Here is a 24,764-nt window from a genome sequence, read left to right on the forward strand (position 1 = left end):
CAGGGATTTTCCCAGGTTGTCATAGGTTTGATTTGTTTTGAGAACTCCGTATGCCTTATCAGGGGCTGGAGGAATATTGCTTGCCTAATTAGATGGCAAGCGTTATGACCTAATCAGATAACGCGCTCCTGTGCCGTGGTCTGGCTTAATCAGATAACGGTTTCTGCATCATGGGATGGCTGCTAGTTAATTTGTTAACCAGAATAGGGTCAGGAATAGGGGGATCTATACAGAACCTATAGGAATACATCACAATTTGTCGCAGTCAAAAACAGCACTCGGAAACCATATTCAGACACTGTAAAATTCTCTGTTTGCGCGGGCGGCGTCAGCTAAGAAGGTGCACAGCAGTCAATGCATGCTTAGTCTGAATAGCGTTTCACACGAAAAAGTAACACTATACTCAGACACTGCTCGTTAAGCAGTGTTTGCGTTTCAGCCCTCTCCATCCTCATTTCTCCTAGTTGGTATAAAAGCATTATTAAGTCAGAACTTTAAGACAGCTTTTATTGTCTCACCAGACCATTGTTTTTAAAAATATATAATATACAGTCAGTCAGTCATTAAGTCTTTATTGCGATTCTTCATCATAAAAGACAATCTATAACAAATAATACCGAGTCCATACAAGATAAAAATCATCGTATACAGGATAAAAGGAAAAACTCCTTTCTAAAATGCAATAGTACATAAATACATAATATTTACATTATAAAACTTCCCTAAAATAGAATTAAATATAAAAATAGGCAATAGACTTAGACATATATATAAAAAAAGAGAAATAAATCTCTAATATGAAAAACTCTAGTTTGAGCTAACCAATCCTGTAATGATTCCCAACTATAGATCTTCAGATAACCATGACTTCAATCATTCCAGCCGGCTATACCCCACCCTTTTTAATCCGAAGGACCCATGCCAACTCAAACATTTTGCTACGCCAATTACAACTGGATTTGAAGTATCATTTTTCAATATTCCACTTGCAACCAGTGCTGAACTTGTTCCCATATGCGAACAAACAGGTTTTAACCATATGCGCCTAGGTTGATGGTATGCAGGGCAGGAAAATAATAAATGATCGATGATTTCAGTGTGATCTGGACAAAATACACATTTATCACTACCAGCAGAGTTCCATCTACTGCATAACCATCGTAGAGGTAGTGTACCTACTCTGAACTGGTGATACAATTTGCGATCGAGCGGCTTCGTAATGGTATCCCAATAATCTTCCAGGGAGGGTTCGTCCTTAGTATCAAGAAAGACTTTTGTCAAGGTACTACTGACATGGGAGAAGAATCTCTTAACTTTAATCATTTCCCAGCACACAGCACTGTAAACTTTTTTTTATGGAAACTCCGCTGTGTCCGGATTGGCCCAAAGTTCCCCCATCCCCATATCTGTCAACAGTGACTTGATTTCAGCCAGCCAGGAGATCTTATGTGAGCCACCCAACCCTTTAACTTCCATCATAGCTTTAGCGTACATGGAGAGCTCTGGAGTGGTCCAGAGACGTCGCCAAAATGCCAGGGGTCTGTAGCGTGCCACATCCTCAACTGCCTGGCAACCAAGGTCTAACAATAAAGGAATACGCGGTGAGGATTGGGGTAAGCCTACAGGCGACCTCAAAAATTTATTTTGGGCGACAATAAGTGGGGACAGATTGTTGAACTCCCATTGTTCTGCACCATACAGAATTGCCGGCAAAATGTTAGAAACATAGATTTTAACAATGGGGGCAATTGGCTTGGTTAGGGACAACCTATGCTCTTTAATCAATGCACCAGCTAGTTGGGTGTGTTTTAAATCTAGCATGTCAATTTGGGGCTTCCAGCTCATTTTGTCGCTGTAGGTGACCCCCAGGTAAGTAAAGACAGATGGCTGCTCCAAGGGGTCGCCACCCATATAAACCCGTGCTCTAACAGGCTTCGACCCCTGTAGCACCATGAACTTGGTTTTCCCCACGTTGACCTCCAGCTCATGTTCACGGCAGAACACCTCAAAACGAGACAGTGCCAGCTGTAATCCCTGCCTCGTCTTGGATAAAAGTAGGGTGTCGTCCGCGAACATGAGCAGTGGAACTTTCATGCCAGCTAATGTTGGCGTGTCAGTCAGGTAATTTACAAAGTACTGGACCACCCTGTTTATAAATAAAGAAAACAGGGTGGGAGCCAGCACGCACCCCTGTCTGACTCCTTTACACACCTCAAACCTGTCAGTAACCTCCCCTGGTTTACCCCAACGGACCTGGGCGTAGGTATGTTCGTGGAGTTTAACCAAGATTGCAACCAGTTCATTAGGCATCCCCTGCTCCAGAAGTACTTTCCAAAGTTTTACCCTTGGCACAAGATCAAAAGCGGATCTAAGGTCCACAAAGGCCGCAAAGAGCATGCCCCCACCTAAAAGCACCTCCTTCCAATACAGAAGCACAAATCTGAAGGCCTGGTCCAGGGTCCCTATATGTGACCGAAAGCCCGCCTGTAAGGGAGTTAGGATGTCAGCTTCGGTCAACCAACACTGTATTCTCCCAAGTACTAGTCGTGCTATTTTTTTCTGAACCGCATCGATTAGACTAATCGGTCGATAATGGGCCAGAGCAGAGCGGTCACCTTTCTTAAAGATCGGTAGAATCCCTGCTCCGAAGCAAGAATAGGGAAGCGATGCACCACTAGCTAAGGCATTTGCTAATACAGTTATGTATGGGACCCATAAATCTTGCTCATGCTTGAATAAATCTTCCGGAATGCATTCAGGCCCAGAAGCTCTGCCACTCGGAATCAATTTCAGCACAGACTCCACCTCTTTATGTGCGAATACCAACGGTACATCATAACTGGGGGGCAAAACAATCTCGACATTACCATTAAGAATCTTAAATTGATTTTCAAAATAGGTTACCCACTGCTGCGGCTCAACATGGTTACTTGGAGTCAGTAGTTGCGGGCACATCCCCCATTTTAATAAGTGCCAAAAGTGGGTCATATTGCGACCACCACAGGCCTGTAGCAACTCCTTCCAGCGGTCTTCATCGCACGATTTTTTCGCTTCTATCTGCACTGCTTTATAAATAACCCTACATCTCTTGATATTATCATGTGATCTAGTTTTAACAGCTATCACCAAGGCTTGCTGGGCCTGCCTACAACTATTATTATACCATGAACTAGGCCTCAGCAATCTATCTTTATTACGTGGGAGATTTTTAATAAAGTACTTTTTAAGACCCAAAAAAAGATCACTATGGATGCTCAAGACCTTAGCACATACCCATAGGGGTTTTGATCAGTAATCATCAGTCACATTTTTTATACACCCACAACACCATAAAGCAACAGGAAGTGAGTTAGCCCATTTTAGCCACTGGCTGGCCCCATTGTGAGTGCTGAGTCTACTCCACAACATCTGGGGAAGCTTCCATGATAACGTGCCACTGACCCATGCTTATGTTATCAATACCATGAGTCGGCAAGGCAAGAGGGTATAAGAGACAGACACAAAGATTAATCAGGGTGATTTGCTGCTTTTTCTGGCCAGGTTAATTTGGTATGTCTCACAATGCAGAATATGGCCACAGGAATGTATTTCAACTTTCTTGCAGATGTGTATTGCTTATTTTATGTATTACAGCAAAGGGGTTCCTATCTGGCCCAAATGGCAAGCATTTCTCAAATGATTGTGAATATAACTGTACCACAAGTTTCCAAGTCTTTCAATTACTCTAATTAAAACCCTTTTCTCCTTTCATTTGATATTGCATAACAATGAGAGACAGTGGTAACTGTATCATCACATCAATATCAGAGGCACAACACAGCTAATTTATACACAATCTCACCCTTATGCCTAACAAATATATTAGCATAGCTGCCAAGGTTTCAAATTGCTTATGTGTGACATTTTTATAATTTCAGTGTAATTATGAATGACATTCAACGGCTATGAGTGACACTTTCTTGTGAGCAAAATGAAGCAAAGAAGACGAGGAAAACATATCACTATCAGAAATTACACCCATTTGAGCAACAAGAAACTCTAAGAAGATCTAATAACTGCTACATAGCACCAGAAATGGAAGGACACTAACCTAAAGCGCTCATATTGGTGTGTTCCATGGAAGCTGTGAGTCACTGCTGCCAGGCCCCAGGTTCAGGGATTTAGAGGAAAGGGGGAAGTGTGAGAAGGCTTCATACATGGGGGTGCTGTTTGGCGGCTGTGTGTTGCTGCAGCCAAGCCTAAGATTCAGGGATTTTGAGGGAATCAGAGGGGTGTGAAAAAGCTTCATACGCCCAAAGTAGCACTGAGCATGTTTGAGCAGCAGGCAGTGTTATCTATACTCAAATCTCATCCTCCAAGACTTGCAGACAAAGCATTAGCATGCAATATTAGAAGGAGTTACCGATCTAGTGACATAGGGCCATATGTATCATACAAATTTGCATTCGCAAATGCCGAAATTCGCAGAATTTCGGCCTTTGCGAATGCGAATTTGCAAAATGGGATGTATGAAGGAAAATCCGGTGCAAAATAAGGAATCGCAAAATTTGCGATTCCTTTTTTTGCAATTGCATTTAAGGAATCGCAAATTTTGGGATTCCTTAAATGCAATGTATGAAGCTAAAAAAAATTGCAAATTGTCCCTAAGGAATCGCAAATTACCACCAACTTCAAGTTGGTGGTAATTTGCAAATTTCTTGAAAAATGACCATTTTTGCATTTTTTAAAGTGCCATGTGACGCACATACATGCCCTTAGGGCATGTATGTGCACCACATGTGCACCCATTCTTATTTCAGGGGTGCAACAGGGTGTCCTTTGGACACCCCTGCACCCTTGAAATTATTCTCGATTTGCGATTAGCAAATTGCGAATCGCAAATTGAGAAAATATTCCCATTCCTTCCTATGGACCCTCCTGGCCCATAGAAATGAATGGGGAAGTATTCCTTACTTGCGAATTCGCAATTTGCGAATTCGCAATTAAGGAATAATAAGAAATCGATTTTCTTGATACATACCAATTTGCAATTCTGAAATAGCAATTTCTTAAAAATTGCTATTACAGAATTGCAAATTGGTACCTTGATACATATGGCCCATAGTTGTTAAGTGTGAAGCTAGGGCAAATCCAATGTTCTTGTGCCTTCAATTGTGTGTCATACAAAAACATGTTTGTATAAATTGTAATGGTTTTTTCAACTAATCGTGCAATAAAGTTCCTTCATATATTTGAGTTTAACTGTACTCTGCACATGCATAACACGTTGCAGATATTGGAAAATGAATCTGAGGAAGGACAAGCATTCTGGGGTTACTGAATATTTTCTAAATAACACTATGGCTAAAATGTTGCGGATAAATGACCTTTGCACAAAATACATGACATCAATTAGTTTGTGAGGTTCAAATTGGAACCCTGATCATTGCTTGTTGTTGCAGTGTTATATAGCGTGCACTGGAGCACTTTACATGAGCACCGGTTAAATTGGAGAAGGTCAGATTTGGTTTTAGGAACGGGAAGATTAAGTAATTTGTGCAAATTCACAGAATGTTGAGCAAATGCCCAGACTTGAGCACAGTTCCTGAGTTCCAAAGTCTTGTGTTTGATTTAATGGCCTATAACGTTACTCCAGCTATAACTGGAATCTAGTTTGCATATAGAGTACACATGATAACTGACTTGCCTCTCAGCTCAAGGTCAGTAGAAAAGACTTCATGTTGAATAATAAGTGCTCATGTGTAGTGAATGCTTCTTTACTAGTGTTCCTTCTTTTGATAACTGATTCCCTATGTGTCTTCTGCCACTTTCACCACAAACTGGATGTGTGCTCCCTACAGTCTCCACTTGGGCACCACCCCCACTGCTTTCCTTACTGCTGTTGGGAGGGGGGAGTCATGTGATTGCTTTCCCCGTGGTGTGCTGCAAAATCACCCTCCTGCATGCTGCCCTCTTGACAACCTCCACACAGAACACTGTGAAAGGTCGTTCCACCACGCCTCAGGCACTTCAGGATAAGGTGTTTATTAAGACTACTTGACACAAGGTTTGTTGTTTTATCTGGACATCACCAGTGAAACCCGGAGCACAAGACCAAACAGGTCTACAAACAGCGTAGCCAAAATAAATCACTTGGCACACTGCCCTGCACAGCTACCCCTTAGGACTCAGCTGTACTGCACAGGCGGCAGGCCAGCAATGAAAAAGGAAGCTGCCACCCACCATAGCATACGTTCTATTTACGTTTTGCAAGGTATGTAACTCAATGTTGACTCTGCATTTCAGCTTGCTGCTGCAAGGTTTGTATATAGCACATCAAGCAGTGAGTAAAACACAATGCACAAGAACCAGAGGGTTTTGGTGTAATATCGGGGAAATCACCTGGTGGTGCGCAAGCCCCAAGAAGGCCTGCTAGCAGCCAAAAACAAAAATAAAATAAATTAGCCCACACTGACCTGTACAGCTACCAACGCCTTATAACTTCAACTATATGGCACAGTCGGCTAGCAGCGCAGCAATGAAAAAGAGAGCTGCCACCCACCGCCACAATGTCAGGGGCCAATCAAAAGACAGCATTATCCCAGCAATGTTGGTTTATAAGCACGGCATTGACATGCCACGTGGAATTGAGGGGGAGGCCGGCAGGGCTTAAATAAATAAGAGGGTCGGTGCTCAGCGGCAACAACTGTCAGTGCAGGCAGGACAGATAGCAAATAGAAGTGACCTGTTTCAGGCAGCATTGCAGACTGGCAGCTGAGCAGAGTGCACTCATTGGCACTGCTTAAATAAAGCTCCTAGTTGACCGCGCCTGGCCGCACCGGGTGGTATAAATGCAGGACTTTGTATTTCAGTGTGGTGACGCGGACCACCACAATGTGTTAGTCTAACGCCTGATGCTTGGTACTTGGCAGGGCGGCAAAATTTGGAACTCACTAACTCCAAACTTTCGTACCAACACCTCTTTCTGGATCTTCAAATAGGATCTTAAAACTCTTCTCTCCCACGGAATTTTTTTGCAATAGCACCCCTTGCCAAGCTCCCTTCCAGGCATATGCCCTCACATTTAATGGTGTGACCCTAACCGTTACATGACACCCTTGAGAGATACAACGACCTTTCCGCCTTAACTCTCTAAATATGTAATATGTATTTGTGTACTCTTAATTGCTTTAACTTTTCTAAAAATGCAATATGTAATATATATGTAATTTGTAAATACGTTAACTATCACCTTTAGTAACAGTAGCAGATTTACGTATTGTTACCTTCTACCCTGTTACTTTGAATTTCTCATGTAACGTACTTCGCTCTATTGTAAAGTGCTCTGACACCTCTGGGTAATGTCTGTGCTATATAAAACCAAACAAACAAATAAATAAATAAACATCTGTCAGAAGGCAAATGTGTCAAATAGCAACGCATATATGCCAACCCTCCGGTTTCAGGCGGGAGACTACTGATTTCAAGGCTAGTCAGCTGCCTCCTGATTCCTACAGGCAAAAACCTGCTTCCTTTGATGGCAGGGGCTGCTCTTATGTGACTCGGATTATGCACTGCCAGTAACCTGCTCCTGCAAGCAAGTGCACAAAATGTTTGACACACTTTGTCTGACTGCCATAATGATTTCTCTGTGCTCCTAACAGGTATGGAAAAAAACATTTTATTTGAATTTCTGATATCCGACCCTGCAGCAGTACACTAACAAGTCCCATAAATGACAATAGACCTGATGCAGGTCACTATTAAACACAATGGGAGGAATATATTCTACCGATTATTTTTTTTTTAAATCTCCCACTTTCCTCTTCAAAATGTTAGCATGCATGGTGACGGGTGATTTCAATATTTTAAAGCTAAAATGAAAGGCACTGCCAATGCTTGTTTGTACATCGTCGAACAGAAAGTATGTAATCATATAAAATGTGCAATGACGAAAACAAAACCTAACTGAAGACGGGAATCTCATTTTGTGTCGCTTGTACTTCGTTTACTTTCATTCTCCATAGTAACGACGCGCTTAGTGTACGTATAACGTTTGCACGTAACCCGGAAGTGCATGCCCACGTTGGTGTGTAGGCTGCCCCACAATCCCCTGCTTCTTCCTTTCCGTCATTGACTCTGCTTCGGTGAGTGTCGCTTTTCCGAGGCCTGTGGACAATCTGGCGGCATCCTACTTTTGCTAAATCGGTTGCTTCATGAAACCCCGTGTGTTTTGTGCAGGGGGTTCGTGCTGGTCTGCGCATTCGCTTATTGCACCCCAACGTAACAGCCAGTAATAAAGTGGGCGCTGATCGTGCTGGTTCCAGGAGTGGGCTGAAGCTGCCGTATTCCCGGATGTATGCCGTTCGGTTTACTTGTATCACTTGGTTGTTGGCCTGTCGTTAATGAAAACACTTTCTCTAACACCTTATACTGTAACAATATATCGCCCAGCTGAAATATGTGCCGAGCACAGTCACCCTACTTGTTTTTTTGCATTTATCTGTTAAATTTGTACGCAGGTCACCTATTCGGCAATGGGAAGCGACAACTTTCCAGCCTAGAAAACACTTTATTTTAATAAAATAAAGAAGTAGGCATCGCATATTTTCAGTAGAAGCTTGTTGATTTTGGGGGTTGTGCGAGATTTCAGCTGGTTTGGAGTTGAACACAATTTATCATTGCAGCTAGTCGTTTTGTTCTGATTGCATTATGTCGGTGGCATTAAAACTTTTCGCGTTGAGCCCACTCCTCGCACGGAATGTTGTTACTGCTGCCCACAGAACGATTTGTTTCATTTTACATTTTTAAGCAAGCCAGTGCAACCGTCCGAGGTTGTCTTTCCTTCCCATAAGATTCAGCTGTCTTTTAGAAGTGCCTTCCAAGTTGTCGCACTATGTGGAACATTATGCACGTGTTCTACAACTTCTACATGTTTCAAGGGAGATCGCAACTGGAATGTCATTTTGAAGTAGATGTCCAAAAATTATCCGCGTTCTTTAAGTCCAGTAAATAGAAGCGGAAGAGAAATCTACCATTTGTAAGGCACTTTAGGAAAAGTGAAGTGTTCGAGAATATTCGTACTATTCAAAAAACACATTTCAATGAAGTTTAGTTGCCTCTTTCAAAAATACGTGTTGCCAGGTCCATGTTTTTCTGTTGGTCCGTTTGTTCCAGAGTCCGAAAAATGTTTCACTTGAGTGAAACGACGGTCCATGTTAACAGTAATGTTCTGCTAATTGCCCACACTCGTACTGCACTCTCTACGCAGACCATGTCTCCCTAAACACTGATTTCACATATCAGAGATTAGAGCAAGATTTGAATTATATTGCTAGCCAGGCATAATTAGTAAAGGGCGGCGCGATTCCTTGCTGGGCACACATTATGAAACAGTCCGGTTGATGAAAATGCAACCACTCCTTGCCCTCTCCTGTCTTGTAAAAATTACCACACGATCCAAGCTGCACCCAACTGAAGAGGTCTAATCGGGCCTAAAGCGGCCTTGGTGAGCTTGTTTTCCGGTTTGGGCCCAATCTGAGTTTTCCTGCTGGGTTAAATAACGATGGTTTGGAATTTTACCCCACTAATTGCCAGTAGTTAGACTATTTGCAAGCGTTCCTCCCATCACCTATTGTGATAATTTGATGGCCAGACTCCCATCAAATTATCTCACATGCATCTTGGATTTTATTGACCCTTTTCTATAGGTGCCCACAAATGTTTCATTAACTTGTGCATTATGTATTTTGCTGACCATGCACGTTCACTAGATGTTAATATTTTTTATAATATATAACATGCTTGTTAAGTCCTGCAAATATTTTCCTGAAGGTTTATATTTTTTGTCCACAGAAATGGCTCCTGCTAAGAAAGGGGGTGAGAAGAAGAAAGGCAGATCTGCCATCAATGAGGTGGTTACCAGGGAATACACCATCAATGTCCACAAACGAATCCATGGAGTGTGAGTATTACTTTATCCTTTGCTCACACGCTGACAATGGTCAAATTGTTGAATTGATGTTACATGTCTCTCCTCTTGTCATTGGCTAAGAAGCTTGTGAAAATTGTGCTCATGGTGCAGTAATAATTGACCGCACTATCCGTTGTAGGTGTGGTCCTGTCCCAGCATCTAGAGTGCAAGTACTAACCTGGAGTAACTTGTGCAATAGTTCCTACCTAATTCAGTATTTTTTATTTTATTTTGGTACTTCACTACCCTTTGTTGTTTTTTAAATATAATGCACTATTGTCATGTGGAGTATTAAGGAATCGAGTTTAACCAGGCTTACAAAGAGTATGAATAGCGCCTATGGTGTAAAGTGGGGAGGACCTCGAGACACCTGCCATGGCAAGGTTTGGTCTTGCAACCACTCACTGGAGAAACCCACTCAGTTTTTTTTACACACATAATTTTCTTGCTACCTAAACCCCCCCCCCCCCCCCCCCCTTCCTGAGTTGGTGTTTTGCTGTTAATTTATTACAAAACGTGGGGAAAGCTGCATTTATATTTGTTTTGTATTGAGACCACTAAGCACTGCTGTCCCAACAACTTTTTGCAATGATGATTTTCACAATGCTTTTTGATGTTTATGTATGCAGAAGTTATGTATTAAGGAATAACGTTCATCAGAATTTTCATATTTTCAGTGGCTTCAAGCGGCGTGCACCCCGTGCTCTAAAAGCAATTCGTAAATTTGCAGTTAAGGAAATGGGAACTCCAGATGTGCGCATAGACACCAGGCTGAACAAAGCTGTTTGGGCTAAAGGAATCAGGTGAGTGCTTTAATTCTAGCAACTAATCCACATTGAATCGAGAGTGAAACAATCTGAAGATGTACACAATGGAAGTCTTGCCCAACAAACTGACATAGTTATCGAATGTGATTATATTTTTTTTTTTTAATACCCGACCAACCTATTTATCCTTTCCTACTAAGTTTTAAGAAAACAAAATCTCCTGTAATGGTTGCAGAGCATGCATGTAATACGCCACTTCTGACATTGGGGCCCTCTTATCTAGGAGTTTTGATCGTTTTTTCTTTCGAGCCTAAGTAACCAATAAGGTTAGGTGCCTCAAGCTTTGCAGCCTCTTCATGGATGAAAGTCTAACCTCCTTTTTGTGAAAATTGAGTTTTGCGGAGTTGAATTTCGCTTTTGTTATCCTTCACGGCCAGAGACTTTTGGGTAAACCCAATATTAAAAACAGTTCATCAGGCACCTCATTTTGGTCTGCAACAGCTTGCTAACATTGAGGGACGAAGCTCAGTGTTTTAGATTCACAATACGGATTCATGTATTGGATTGGTGGAAGGATAATTGTCCCCTTGGAATATTTTCAGTAACTTTTGCATTAACACGAGGGTGAAATGAGAAATATAAAAAAAAAAAAAAACAAATACGTAACAACTGATGGACACATTTTATTTAAAGAGGTAGACTCATAAATATTCAAATACGAGCCCTGACGAAGTTCAAAACTGCTCGAACGAAACGCGCTGGCTGAATGTTTTTTACTGATTGGATTTTACAATTGTGAATAAAGCTGAAACTTTCCAAATGGACTGAAGGACACTTTGATTAGCTTGCTTCCGGTGCACCATTCTACTTTTTTGTGTTGTCAAGACTGTGCCTGCTCCTGCAGTAATACTATAGAACGGCTGGTATTGGAAGAGGAGTGTACCGTACTCTACTACTTTGAACTGTATATGAGGTGCAGTGGAGTGGTCCACCGTTGGATATTGTTTTTTCTCGTATATCTTGCTAAAATTGATATTGCTATTTTATGTTGAAGACAATACAATTCTGTCAGCAGTGGTAAGTAGGAAAAAATGCTTCTTTACTGGTTCTAAGCATACTTTGCAAACGTCAAGGAGTAGAATTGTCTGTGGTTTATCCATATTAGATGTAGGTTACCTATGTTTTTCTTGATGGGAAGGATTTTTTTTATACTTCTTTATCAAGAGCATTCTTCCATACAACTCTTTTCTAAAGACCATCATACAGTGATTGTGAGCCAGCACAGATTGTCCCAGTGTTACTATCATGTGCTTAGATTTCAAATTGCTTCTTTGATTAAATGTAGAATTTATTAAAGTTACATTTCGCTGGACAGAAATTATTGTGGTATTAGCTGCCTACCGTTAGGCCAATGAGACTTCAGGGTTTCACTTATTGACGGGCGTTATGTTCTTGTAAATTTTTGACCAGCTATTAAGTGCAGTTTAGATAACAGCTAACGTATTCTCACTGAGGTTGACGGGGTCTTGATGTGCCAAATATTGCAGACTGGTGATGTAAAATTCATTCATTCCCTTTTCTAAGTTTTGAACTATGCAAGTTACATACACTCTTCCATTAGCTATAGCGAGGCAACCCCACACCGCTTGTAAGCTTGAGCACCAATTACTTCAAAGCGGTACAAATGGGGATGGTGATGGACGGAGCATCTGAACCAATCAAACACTCGCACCCAGTAAACAGAACTGGGTTTAATCCATCACCGTTCTTTAGCCCACTCTGCCACCCCAGTTCAGACATGGCCATATGCAAATCAGTCTGACCCTGTGCCTCATGTCAACAGTCCAGCCCGAATTGCCAAGCCATGCCTTCCCTGGACCTGAAACAAGCTTCCTAGGACTGGTTTTTGGCACTAATTACTTCAAACACACAAGTTCCATCATCACTGGTCTGTGTGGTTTCCATCCGTGTTTGAAGTTGGTCACTATATCATAAAACGATCTGCCCCGATATTTGCAAACTGTTCTTTTCTGTCCTGAGTAATGCCTACCATGACAGATGCTAGAGTAAAGTCATTGGTTGAAGTTTGACTTGTCTTTAGTAAAAAAAAAAAGTTATGCGTATGGTAAAATGCAAGATAGCAAGTTTCACTTTGTGTGGATACTGAAAAGCAGATAAATGTACAGATAGCTGGGAAGACCTAAACAGTGAGTGATGTATACACAAGTAAATGACATTTTTACATAGTTGTAGGTTTCTGGGAAGAGATTAAGTTGTTGGAAAGGATGTAATCTATGCACCCAGTTGTTTGAAGGGGGTAGGGAGAGTATTGAATATTTTCTTAAACCACAGAACAGAAATGGTGTCCTGAGTTGAGGTCCAGTGAGATGGCGCAAGACAACGTAGAAAAAAGTGTGACCGGATCATTGAGTGTGAAATTTGGGAATGGCAAGGTTTAAAAAACAAAATTAAAACGAAGGTGAATGGGTAGAAATGTGCCTGGATGGAACGATATTTCAAAGTAAGAAGGCTTATGGTGACCTTTGTTCTTTTGGGTGGTAACCTACTTTGTGGTGGTAGGCATTGGTTGGAGTGTTTCAGGTGACTGAAGTTGATACAGTTGAAGAAATATTGAAGAAGGCCAATAAAGCACAACATTTCTCCTCATTACAAGGTTGTGGCAAGGGAGGGGGCGCTTTGTTCTGAAAAGTTATCTGCAGGTATAGGAGGTGTAAATTATGAGCTCTCTAGAATTATTTGATACTGTAGCCTTTTGTTTTGAGGCACATGTTTTAAAATCTGTTACAGGCTACAGAAGAAAGATTGTCTGGAAATGCTGATCCAATCTTCAAAATGTTTCCTCTGGAAATATTTGTGTATTGTCTCACAGTGAAGATTTTAACGCTTTGGAGCAAGGTTAACTTTATTTTGGAAAGTAACGCATACTGACCGGTGCACAGGATCTGGTTAATTTTTCCTGTCCAGTATGTTCCAGTTCTTGATTACCGTATGTTGGTAAAATATTTAATGTCTTCAGAAAAAAATAGTTTGTGGTAAATTGCGGTCTCTGTTCTAGCTCAGACAGCAAGCCATGGTTTCAGTTGCACTGAAGCACAGAAATCAGTTTATAATGAGAACAAGTATTTTAACTGCATGAATGGGCCAAGCCAGATGCTGTTTTCCTCTCGTTGCCTGTTTTTCTAGTCTTTCCTTCCCATTTTACGTCTTTCTCAGTGCTTTAAGGCAGTATTAGGGTGATATCAGAAGCAGTTAAGAAACTAGCGTAGTAGCATTGTCTCTTCTAGAGTTGTTTGACTGCTCCTTGGAACACATCCTTCACGAATACAAGGGCCAATTAATGTGAATTTTGAGGAACTGAAAGTCAGAAGTTTTTTTAAGGTAGGGGGGTTACAGAACGGTTTCTGTCTAAATCTATTCCCATAACGAATGTCGTTGTGCATGCTTGTGCACTAGCTCTTTTGATGGTTTCTACATAGGTTCAGTTGTTCCAGGACTGTGATGAACTATCCCTACATTACTCAAATTCTAGTGGATCACCTCTGAGATGCAGACACACACAGATGGTATACTTGGCAGAACTGAAAGTTATCCCTATAGTGGCAATTGTATACTTGACAGAAAACGAAAGTTCTCCCTATAGTGGCAATTCAAACTGTGATTAAGTACAAAATACTGTTGTCTTTGAAAACAATCGGACCTTGGAGTTCCAGATCATGGTATTCTCATGCTCTGTGATTAGCTGTCAAATTTTTATCCTTTACAGGTTTATGCAGTGTGTAAGTCGGAGGCACTATTCAAGTTTTTTCATTCTAAACGTGTACTCTATCCAGAAATGAATGTTCCTCGGCTCATCGTTCACAGTATATATATATATATATATATATATATATATATATATATATATGATACAGATTATGCAAGAAGTGCATGTGGAGTTGTTTCAATTCAACAACTCCAGAAAGAGGGCTAGCAGCTCAGCTCGTCTGGTCCTTCTGTAGCGAGGCTAGAACTGATTTCCTTTTATTGAAGATTTGTGAGAAAACGAAGTGATTCTGCAAAGTTGCACATTTTCCCCTTTATTTAGCTAGGCGCACAAACTTTCTTAACTAATTTATTATAGCACGTCTGCCCGCCTAGGGTTATCCAATAGGTGCTTTTAAATAGCATCTGCAATAATTGTAAATTGCATGATGAAGCAAGCATGAAAATCTGGCTGGCTCAAATACAACCTACCCATTGAGTTTTCGGAAAGCCCCAAATTATCTGGATAACCTTTTTGATTTGGGGGTGCCTTAGTGTATTTTGTGTTCAAATTCTGCGGATTTGAATTACTTTAAGAATAATTGGATCCAAGTTGTGAACTGAACGTACAAGCGTACTTATTTCTGATCTTGGACAACATTGATAAGGATCTAAAACTTTTGATTGCCTAAGTGCTGTCCAGAATTGAGTGTTGCTTAAAAACTTTTTGATTGTATTCTAGACTGAGTATATTGTTACATATTTCTTCTACTATTGCAATGTCTTAAAGCCACACCTTGAACTATGTAAGAAATGGCGTCAATGGTAGAGTTTGTATAGCTCCCACAGTTTTTTTGATTGATTTTTTTCGAATACCCCTTGTGGCTTCACTGTCTTACTGTGGAATGCCGTTAATTGCTGGCAGGCTTGGATTGCTTTAGGTAATGCTTTTTCTACCATATGCAGTGTGGTTTCAAGGTTGCTATTCTGTTTTCGGTTATTTAGGTCCCTTATTGTACCCCTTGTCCTATTGTTTCTAGGCTTCTTAGATTGTGAGTGTTTCAAAGCATATTCATTTTGGATAAGTTATTTGGTTTCTTTATAAATTGACCAGGTTATGTCATTCAACTGTCTATTAAAAATATGTGAGACTTGAAAGACTGATGGCTGTATTTGGCTAAATGTATAAATGCAATGATTTTTCGTGGGTATGTAGGTTGTTGCTTGATGGTAATGCGATCTTCATAGTGCGGTGTTTTGCACAGCCAATTTTGGCGCGCTTTTACCCAGTTGTGTACCATGGCATAGGAACATTAGTATATTGTCGGTAGAGATCTGGGCTTTAATGATATTTATGCATGTTAAAAAATAGTTAAAATTTTTGATTTAATGTTTCAAATGGTTATATGGCACAGGTTTCTCATTTCAGGTCCGCCCGATACTAATTGTTTTCAACAAATGCACAGGGTCAGTCGCAAACAAACATTTTTAAATAGGACTTTACCGAAAAAGACGTAGCATCATAATAGTTCATTTTCATATTTAACCTGCAAATGCATATACGATGAGTTTTTTTTTTCTTGATGGGTGTTTACATGTCCCTTAATGTTTTCAAGTCCTCTTTCTATGTTCACAAGGGCTGTCATCAGTTCCTCTTCATTTCATGTTATAGCTCCACGGTCCCCTCGTGCAAGTAAAGCAGAAGCACTACTTGAGGTGGCCATCATAGTCCTTTGTGTAGGTGTCTTGAAAATGGTGACGTATTTAGAATTGCATTAGCAACTATTCCTTTGCAAGGCTATTGGGGCACTTTGGTAAGGAGTGTAAGAAAATGTTGGTTTTAATTTTCCAATAGAGTATTGCACTTACTCTGTTATTTTCTGGTAGGATTCAGGCTTGTTTTGGGTAGTACATAGGTTTCTTTCAGACTTGTGCTTATAGATGGTTGTATTACTTTCAGGCTTCTAGTTTATTTTGGTGGTTTCTAGCAGACAGTCTTTTCATCTAGCAACTAAATGTTACACCACACTTCATAAAATAAAAACGCCCAGCGTAAGAAAAAAGTATTATCACCTCTTCTCAGTATAGCTAGAATTGTGAGCTACGTATGACCCAGTAATAAGAGGGTTATGCTCTTTATCTCTGATATTAAACTCCTTATTTTAAACCAATTGATGGGCTGAAGTCCCTCAATGTGTCTCCTTTGACTATTGAGAACACTTATTACAATGCCTAACATCTCTTCTGTCTAACTTAAATCCTTTTAATCCATGCCCCTATCTTGCCATTTCTAACTCCACACCGATTGAGGAATGAAGTCAGGAATAATGTCAGAATAAATCAGTCTGTTGTGGACCATAACCTAAAACAAATATTGTCATTCACAGAAACAAATGGCCACTATTTAATTTATTGTCATCTGGTCAATCTACACCAAAGCACTACCTATACTGACTTTTGTCAAGACTCCCAACACCTATTTACTTGATTCAAATGAAACTAAAGGTTCCTTGCATCATACTGGATTCTGGGGTGCTTTGACCAAAAAAAAGCATCTTTTTATCAAGTTGACAAAGGTTTTATTTTGTTGTAAAAGTGCCTATTCCGTGCTTTCACTTTAATAGCAGCTGCACACCTTTCTTTAGACTCCGCTGTCTTAAGAAAGAGGTATGGCCTCCATAAATGTGAAAGAGCCGTAAGGGCAGTAGAAAAAAATAATTTAAAGACGCGCAGCCTCTATACTTCGGACTGCTGCTAAAATAAACGCATCCGCTATAGTTAAAGTGGACCTCATTGGTAAATAATATGAAAACGGGCGGCATGCTGCGACATAATGGTTGGGAATAGGGGCAAATCATTAAACAAAATAGCGCTCGCAGCCAAGATAAAGCAGACCATGTAACAAGGTAAGTGAAAGGTCTAGTCGTTATGGGAGGTAACAAATGCAGACAACGAGGGACCAACTAGCCTTATAACAAATCTGACGCCTGTGTTTTCGAAGGACAATGAAACAAGCCAATAAAAAATATAGGCGAGTGTGGATGGGGATTAAGTCCATATACCAATACAGCATGCCTCAAAGCAGCACGTGCACTGCACAGGCTTGGCATTGAAATGCCATTTTATTTATTTGTTTGCAGCAGGTGCGGCGACACTCCTCTGCTCCGGAGCAGGGACCGCTCCCTGTTGAAAGGGGTTTAAGCTAGAGCCTGCCCATTACTTACCCTTCCATACCATTGGTTGACTCCCACATCACTTGATTCCTATTGGTAAGCGCCTCCTCCTAGGCTTCGACTTCTCCTGGGCTCCAGTCTTGGTTCACAGTGGAGCTTGAACCAAGTACTGCTTCCCGTGGCTAGTGCCCTTCCGCATTCTCCTTTCTTACTTATGGACATGCCCTCTTATGAGTGCATGTCTCTGCAGTCCCTCTCCTTCACCCTGCCCGTGTTTTACACCCCCCATTGTTTTTCAAACACCCCTGCTCCCCCAAAGTTTGTCAAACTGATGTGTTTATCATGTTTGACACGGTGCCACCCCTCACCCCTTCTGGTTTTTTTTCTTTCACTACCATTCCGGAGATGTCGACGGTTTTATTTTTACATGTTGACCAGAAGCTCATGCTGCTGTGGATCACATCATTACTAAACAACAATGGTTCTGTTGGGGATCACAAATAAATTGAACAACCTTTAATTAATACAAATCATAATATATCCAGTGAAGGATATATAGGGAGACGCACACTGACCACAATGGTTCTCAAGGCAAATCTTTTTAGTATAAACCTTGTAGTGAGTTAATTCACAATTTTGTGAGTAGTTGTCCAAAACAAACACACATGGACTATGCATACATTGAGTGAATAGGGTGCTGTACACAGTTGAACGAAGTGACAAATAATCATTCATATAGACAAAACATTAAATTATGAATGTCCACTTTAGAATACAATTGTCACAACTGGATACATTATTCCCTTGTTTCATTGACTGTGTGTGGACGGATACATGAAAAGAACGTCGACATTTCGACCCTATGTAAATGCGCAGATTTGTGTGCATCTGTGTCTGGTCTTCATCAGGACTAAAAGCGGAAGGTAGGACAGCCTGATTCTAACTATATACAGCATTTTGAGCTGTTTGGGCAGTTGCTTTGGTGGCATGGATACTTAAGGGATCTCTGTGTTGTGGCTTGCAGGGGTGTGGAAAAAAAATCCACTTGTCCCTTTGCTGCCATGTAGTACAGCGACAAATTATGGCAGCAATTTCATTCTATAAAAACTCTGATATTGGCCTTTCCGATTATGCATGGGCTCCTACTATAGTAGAGTTTCAGTTTTAGCAATTTCCTTACTTTGCCACCTTTCCGCAGATCTACATAGTGGGGCTGGAGTTAGCAGTACCAGGCATGGAATGCAGTTTTCAGTCTGTGCAAACCTACTAAATTGTGTTTTAGGGGCTTCCAGCTTTTCCCATATTTTTCTGATGCTGAGAAGGGTTGGAAATGTACTCCTGACAATGGCAGAAGTGAAACCTCTTCCAGTGTTGAGAAAATTGGTTGGAGGTAAAGTGAACTTGTAAACGCTCAACAGATTTTCGCATGAGCAAATCTACACCTTTGTATTTGATTGTGCTAAAAAGCAGTTCACAAATCTTCCCGGTGTACGGTTTCCTAGCCTAATTCTGTAAATTCTTGTGAATTTTGCACCAATGCAAGGAGACACACCATGGGTGCAATTTAGTGGCTTTCTTTAAGAATTGGGCACCTAATTACGTCTGGAGTTAAGACCTTTTTGCTTTTATTAAAATTCTATCTCAATCTATCGACTGGCTTCCGCTGTTTCACAAGGAGCATATCGGCACACAAAGTAGTTCTGTTAAGTGCCAGGGACTACTGCGGTAATCTGTGCTTTTTGAGACCAAAACATATTGATTTAACTAATGTTTGTTATAATGGCGAGGGACTAGCACCTCTCACAAAGTTTTACTAAAAGCATATCAAAACTAGACCCCAGGATTGACAAAACCAAAAGGCTGACAACCAATATCAGACCTATTGGCTTTGCCGATGCTTGTTTATTTTCAAGTTTCCCAGTATTTTGTTGTTGCACTGATTTTTCTATTTTGAATATTTTTTAGAAATACTAGCATGCATCAACACATTCTACTAAATGGTGAAACAAAGAAATGTTACCATCAATTTCACAGTAGTTTTGCAAAACTTTTCCTATTTGGATTTTTTTACGAGCATTTTATTTTGAAAGCAAAGGATTATCAATCTTGCTTTCAAGCTTTTGCAGATATTTGCTTCTAATTAGAGAGCATTCTGGGAGCATTGTATGTAGCCTCACATTGCAAAAACGTAGCAAATGTGTGTACACATTTTTACATTAAACCCACTGTTGGTAGTGCAGTCAGAGTTTAAAACATTTCCTTACAGCGCTGACCCTAACGAGAAAGGCTTTGTATTAATGAACTATAAATACCAGTTCGAACATTATTATATGGACACAAATATGACCTTAACCCCAGACAGTGCCATTCCTTGATCCATGTAGTACTGTAAACTGACAGTCAAAGGGTTTATGCTCCAGAGTTGGGCGTACTTGTCCCAAGGACAAAAACATGAAAACTTGTTGTCCATGACCCCAAACCGTGTTGTAGGAGTCTGGCTATAGGAATGCCACACCGCTGCTTTGGTAGATGTTGATTTCCTAGATCAGGGATGGGGTAGGGTTCAGATACCCCCTGCTACACACTGGTTGCTTTTAGCTCTATCCCAGGTAGTGGCTCGCTCTTTTTTAAGATATCCCTACACCAGGCACATGCCAAGCTTCTCCCCTTTGACAGCCTCTCCACTTGAAGGGCCAGGCATATCCCTTCATTTAAAAAGGGCATGTAGATTATATTTCTGAGCTGGTTTTGTTTGGTTGGTTTTCATTCATATTACACTTTCATGCTGCTCTTGAGACAGCCTTTGTGCAAAGTGTTTGCTCCCACAGTAGGCAGCAATGAGACTGGCTCCAAGCAGGCATATCCAACAAGTATCTACATAGCCAGTAGGTCAGCCATTCTAATTTGAGTGCTAAGCTATTAGATGTAAAGCATTGTCTTAATTTAAAAAAGAAAAGAAGAAAATTGAAAACACTGAAGGGAAAGCAAAACTTCTCCTAAGGTAGCTAGACAATGAACATGAAACTCAGTATTTTCAGTTTATATGTCCTGATTTTTCAAATGTTGCACAGAAAACACTGAGCGTAACTTGGAGTGAGAAAAAACAGGCTTTTGTCAGAAAATTGAATGTGTACCGCTTCAGCGACTGTTGCTAACTGTATATACTAAAGTGTTTTCAAAATGTTTTTGAAATGTATGTCCCTTTGCTTGTAATGTGTCCAAAACCACTCAAAAATATTTTTGGTATGTTGCTTGGTGAAAGATTTTAAAAGGAGTATGTTAAGTCTCTCCTAATTAATGTTCCACTTGCTCTTGTTGGTCTGTAGGGTTTGGGGTTGTTGAGAATTTAAATGACCAAGTTGAACAGTGATAAATTGCTGTGCCTGAAAATATGAAGTGGCTTTCTTTGCCTGTTCATGATGCATGTTTTAACAAAGCAATAATTTCTATAGCATTTGTGTTAAACGGTTTGTTTTCGTCCCATTCAGGAATGTTCCATACCGAATGCGTGTGCGCCTATCCAGGAAACGCAATGAGGATGAAGATTCACCCAACAAGCTATACACATTGGTCACTTATGTACCAGTCACCACATTTAAAGGTATGGCCTAACTCATAAATGTGTTTTGGTGTTTTATCAGATCTTTGTAGTACTGTGATGTAATACATTGAGGAAATATTAAGCACAGCTAAAGCTAACCATCATGCTTTGTATGCATGCCCTGATTTAATTATTTTATATTACTTTGATGTGCATTTGTCTGAAATTCACACTGTTATTGGATAAGTCGTAGCTTTTGGATGAGTTGTAGCGTTCCACTGTTGATTTGAGGGAACAATTTTTTTTTCTTTTGTCAAGCGCATTGCAAGGGGGAGTGTTTCCTATGTCCACTTGTGCGTATGTTCTAGTTAGGAAGTGTGAACCTAGACAAAAGGCACTGAAACACTTTACAGGGTCAATGGTTAAGACAACCTGTGATTGTAGGAAGGAACAACTGAATTCTGAGAAACTAACTATAACCGGATCATAATGGAGTTTTCGTTAGATGTCTTAAGCTTACTCCTAAATTAGAGTAGGGAGAGGCAGTGCTGAAAAATACAGGAACATGATTTCCTGTTGTCTTTTTTTTTTTTTTTTTTAGCACTTTGTTGCCTGTCTCGTGGTAGTGTTGGTTGCGATAGCTTTGTAGATAAAGCCTCGTTTCAAAACGTGCTGATTGCCAAGGGGTTGAAATGTGCTGTCTGCCAAGGAGAGCCAGAGGAATTCTATCATTTTGGAGGGAGCTCCTATTTCTTGAGGCCCTTAATGAGGCATGCTGGGAGCTAGGTCTTACTGGCCATTGCTTGTTGTTTTTGGCGGATTGCAGGAATTATGGTTTCGGTGGATTAAGCATCAGAAAGGTGATAGACATCGGTCTCTGTATAACAGTGCAAGCAGTGTTTTGAGGGGCTGGATATCTCTTGCACAGTAGACTTTCGAATAAAGTTGTGCCGTTAACGTGCTGGAGAATTATGGTGTTCGTGGTAGTTGTAATTGTCTCCATATAGAAGCTGACGATTATGGGGGACAAGATGTAACACTTATCGGTTCATTTGGGACCTGTCTGTACACATGTAGATGAACTGTTGTCAGGATTGGAGGGCCAGGCAGAAAGTTGCTGGAGTCTTTGAGTGTTCTGAAGAGTCCTCTACTTTTGTTGATATAGTACTTGGCTGGTGTCGTGGTTTAATTTTTGTGCCTGTGCTGATGTTTGTCAGCAAGTTCTTTGGAGTGCCAGGGTGGTGCTGAAGTATGACTTGCACTTCAATCTTTTTAGTTGTTGTGAGCTGTGCACATGGTTTACCAGAAATGCGTTAGTTGTTTAGAAGACTATTGGTTGTGAAGAGAGCAGGACTAGTCTTGTAGGTTTCTATGGGAAAGTCTTTGTAGTATCTGAAGATTTGCTTTTGATTGACCTTCATGAGTTAGATACTAAGCCAGGTGATGGGCATTGCGGGAGGCCTGTCCAGTTTAGCGCTTCAGGAGGCTTGCATAGGGATCGTGATGGGGGAGCCCAGAATTTGTCTATGAATTCCTTGTTCTGTGCAGAAAACTTTTAGATAGTGGTGTACGGTTACTGTCTGCATTGTGGAGAGTGGCATGGAATTGAGTTTCGGTTACTTGTCTATGCTGCAGGACCAAATTGACTTGAAGGACGGCGAGGCTTCCTCCCTTCTTATGAGCAGTTTGCACACTGTAGCTTTTAAGAATGATTTCTAGACTGTTTAAGTGGGAGTAAATCATATTTCTTTGAAGACTGCATCAAAATTATAAGCTTAGAGGTCTACAACATCCAGAGCATGGAATACTGCAGAATGCGCATTGATGAGCAGGAGATTGAGTTTGTATTTGGTTGGTTAAGGGTGCATGGTGGTTATTGGGATGTTTGAGGTTGAGTCTGCTTTCTGACTGTTGCATGGGTGTATGGCCTAGGTCTGAGTGCGATTGTGGAGCTGACTAGCGATGGTGCTGTGTTAGGCACATTGTGAGATCCTATCCTGTAGTTTGTAGTAGAGCAGGTGGCCTTAAACCTTACTTGACTATAGCAGAGGGCTTATTTTCTCTGCCATCCCAGTGTTCTCCGGCATGCATCAGTGGCCAGCTGAGAATGTTTTCTCTAGAAAACCTGTAATATTCTAGGGAAAAATCGTTGCTGTCAAGAGGAAGGCTTTTTTTTGTTGTAAGCTAGGTCTGGCTAACTGTTACTTGTTGTCTTTGATGCTAATCCACTCAAAAATTCGGGCAGTTTGCCAAACAGGTGGTACACACCATGCATGTGTCTTTCAACATTTAAAACATTACTATACAGTCACATTCCCCACATTTTTTGACTGGATTTTATGCAGGCAGTTATAAGTACTTCCCTGGCATAATAATCAGCTGAAATCCACGAAATTAAATTATCCATAGTATCCTCTATACTGGTATATTATATCCTATTCATGTATGAAAGCTTAATGATCGTTGGCGTCCTTCTCTGGCATTTCTCAAATTGGAGAACTGGGTTTAATACCATTTCTGTAAAGTGAGGTATAACCCAATTACAGTAATGTTGAAGACTGTTAAGCCAGTAACTTGTTAAATACAGTTGACTTGTTTCCAAACAGAATGCCCTCCCTTAACCCCTTCCATGCTGACCACGGCCCCCGGCCGTCATGCATCACGGTGGGTGTGTGCTGATGGCGGCTGGGGGCCGTCATGAACCCGCCCACTCTCTAAATCTGCCGCACAGCGCGGAAATTCGCCGCGCATGCAAGGGGTTAAAGAAAAAAATTGCATAAGCTACCAAACAACTAGTTTCGAAGTGCAAAAATGCATCACAAAACATTGAGTGATTGCAGTCTATAGCTGGCTACTCTGTTTAAAGTGAAACTTTTCTTTTGAGATTAGTCTTTGTTCGGGGTATTTGTTGGACCCATATGTTTACATACCCTGTGATTCTGGTGACTGACTAGAGGTATTTTGGTACAGGTATATCATAGTTTGTTGTTTGCCTATGTATGACCTAGTGAACATTCTGGACAGGGTTCTTCTGTACCTTCGTATTGACCTTTTAGCTAGAATCCTCTGTTGGAGTTTGTGGTAGTTAAGTGCAACATAACTTACTTGGCCTTATCCTATTGGTTTGGCGTGTGAATACAGTTGGATTATAGTTGCTTTGAATGTCTGTCAATGTCTAATGATTATGCTTTCTTAAGTTTGTTGCTTACTTAATTGTTCTAACTTTGTTTTACAGGTCTCCAGACAGTCAACGTTGATGAAAACTGAAGTTATCCTGTGTTGAAATAAAAATCAAAAAATTGATTTTTGTAGTTTGGGCTGTTTTCTTGTAATTTTTGTTTTGTTTTTTAACGTATTGTGCATTTCATCACATTGATATCTTTAAAGGTGCAATGGCCATGCAGAGACTAGGTAAACCCCCTTGTGGACAAAAAAAACTGCCCTGCGCACGCCCCAACCTGTTTATTTTTTCTCCTTTTAATGTGGATTTTCAACTTCCCTATGCTGGACATATTGGTTTAGGGGCCCGGGGGGGGGGGGGGGGGGGGGGGGGGGGGTGAGTGAAAGGC

General features: G+C 40.8%; 1 protein-coding gene across 2 annotated transcripts; it reads left to right on the forward strand.

The window, feature by feature from the left end:
• The first annotated feature begins 8,106 nt into the window (after positions 1 to 8,106).
• RPL31 (ribosomal protein L31) lies at positions 8,107 to 24,496 on the forward strand. 2 transcript variants are annotated; one of them, XM_078658026.1, is made up of 5 exons: positions 8,107 to 9,379; positions 9,635 to 9,943; positions 10,630 to 10,755; positions 21,143 to 21,255; positions 24,431 to 24,496. In XM_078658026.1, exons 2-5 carry the CDS (start codon positions 9,753 to 9,755, stop codon positions 24,460 to 24,462), a joined length of 462 nt encoding a protein of 153 aa, XP_078514152.1. In that variant the 5' UTR covers positions 8,107 to 9,379; positions 9,635 to 9,752; the 3' UTR covers positions 24,463 to 24,496. The 2 variants fall into 2 exon arrangements, with proteins under 2 accessions (XP_078514152.1, XP_078514153.1); XM_078658027.1 differs by lacking the exon at positions 8,107 to 9,379 and having other exon boundaries at positions 9,835 to 9,943.
• The last annotated feature ends 268 nt before the right edge of the window (positions 24,497 to 24,764 follow it).

This window comes from Lissotriton helveticus, chromosome 8, assembly GCF_964261635.1.
Source record: "Lissotriton helveticus chromosome 8, aLisHel1.1, whole genome shotgun sequence".
Lineage (NCBI taxonomy): Eukaryota > Metazoa > Chordata > Amphibia > Caudata > Salamandridae > Lissotriton > Lissotriton helveticus.

What these genes read in the sequence shown, in the direction of transcription:
- RPL31 (XM_078658026.1), top strand. Translation starts at nt 9,753, where the DNA reads ATGTTAATATTTTTTATAATATATAACATGCTTGTTAAGTCCTGCAAA. An exon ending in CACAAACGAATCCATGGAGT is followed by an intron (nt 9,944 to 10,629) that starts GTGAGTATTACT and finishes TCATATTTTCAG; the next exon opens with TGGCTTCAAGCGGCGTGCAC. An exon ending in GTTTGGGCTAAAGGAATCAG is followed by an intron (nt 10,756 to 21,142) that starts GTGAGTGCTTTA and finishes CGTCCCATTCAG; the next exon opens with GAATGTTCCATACCGAATGC.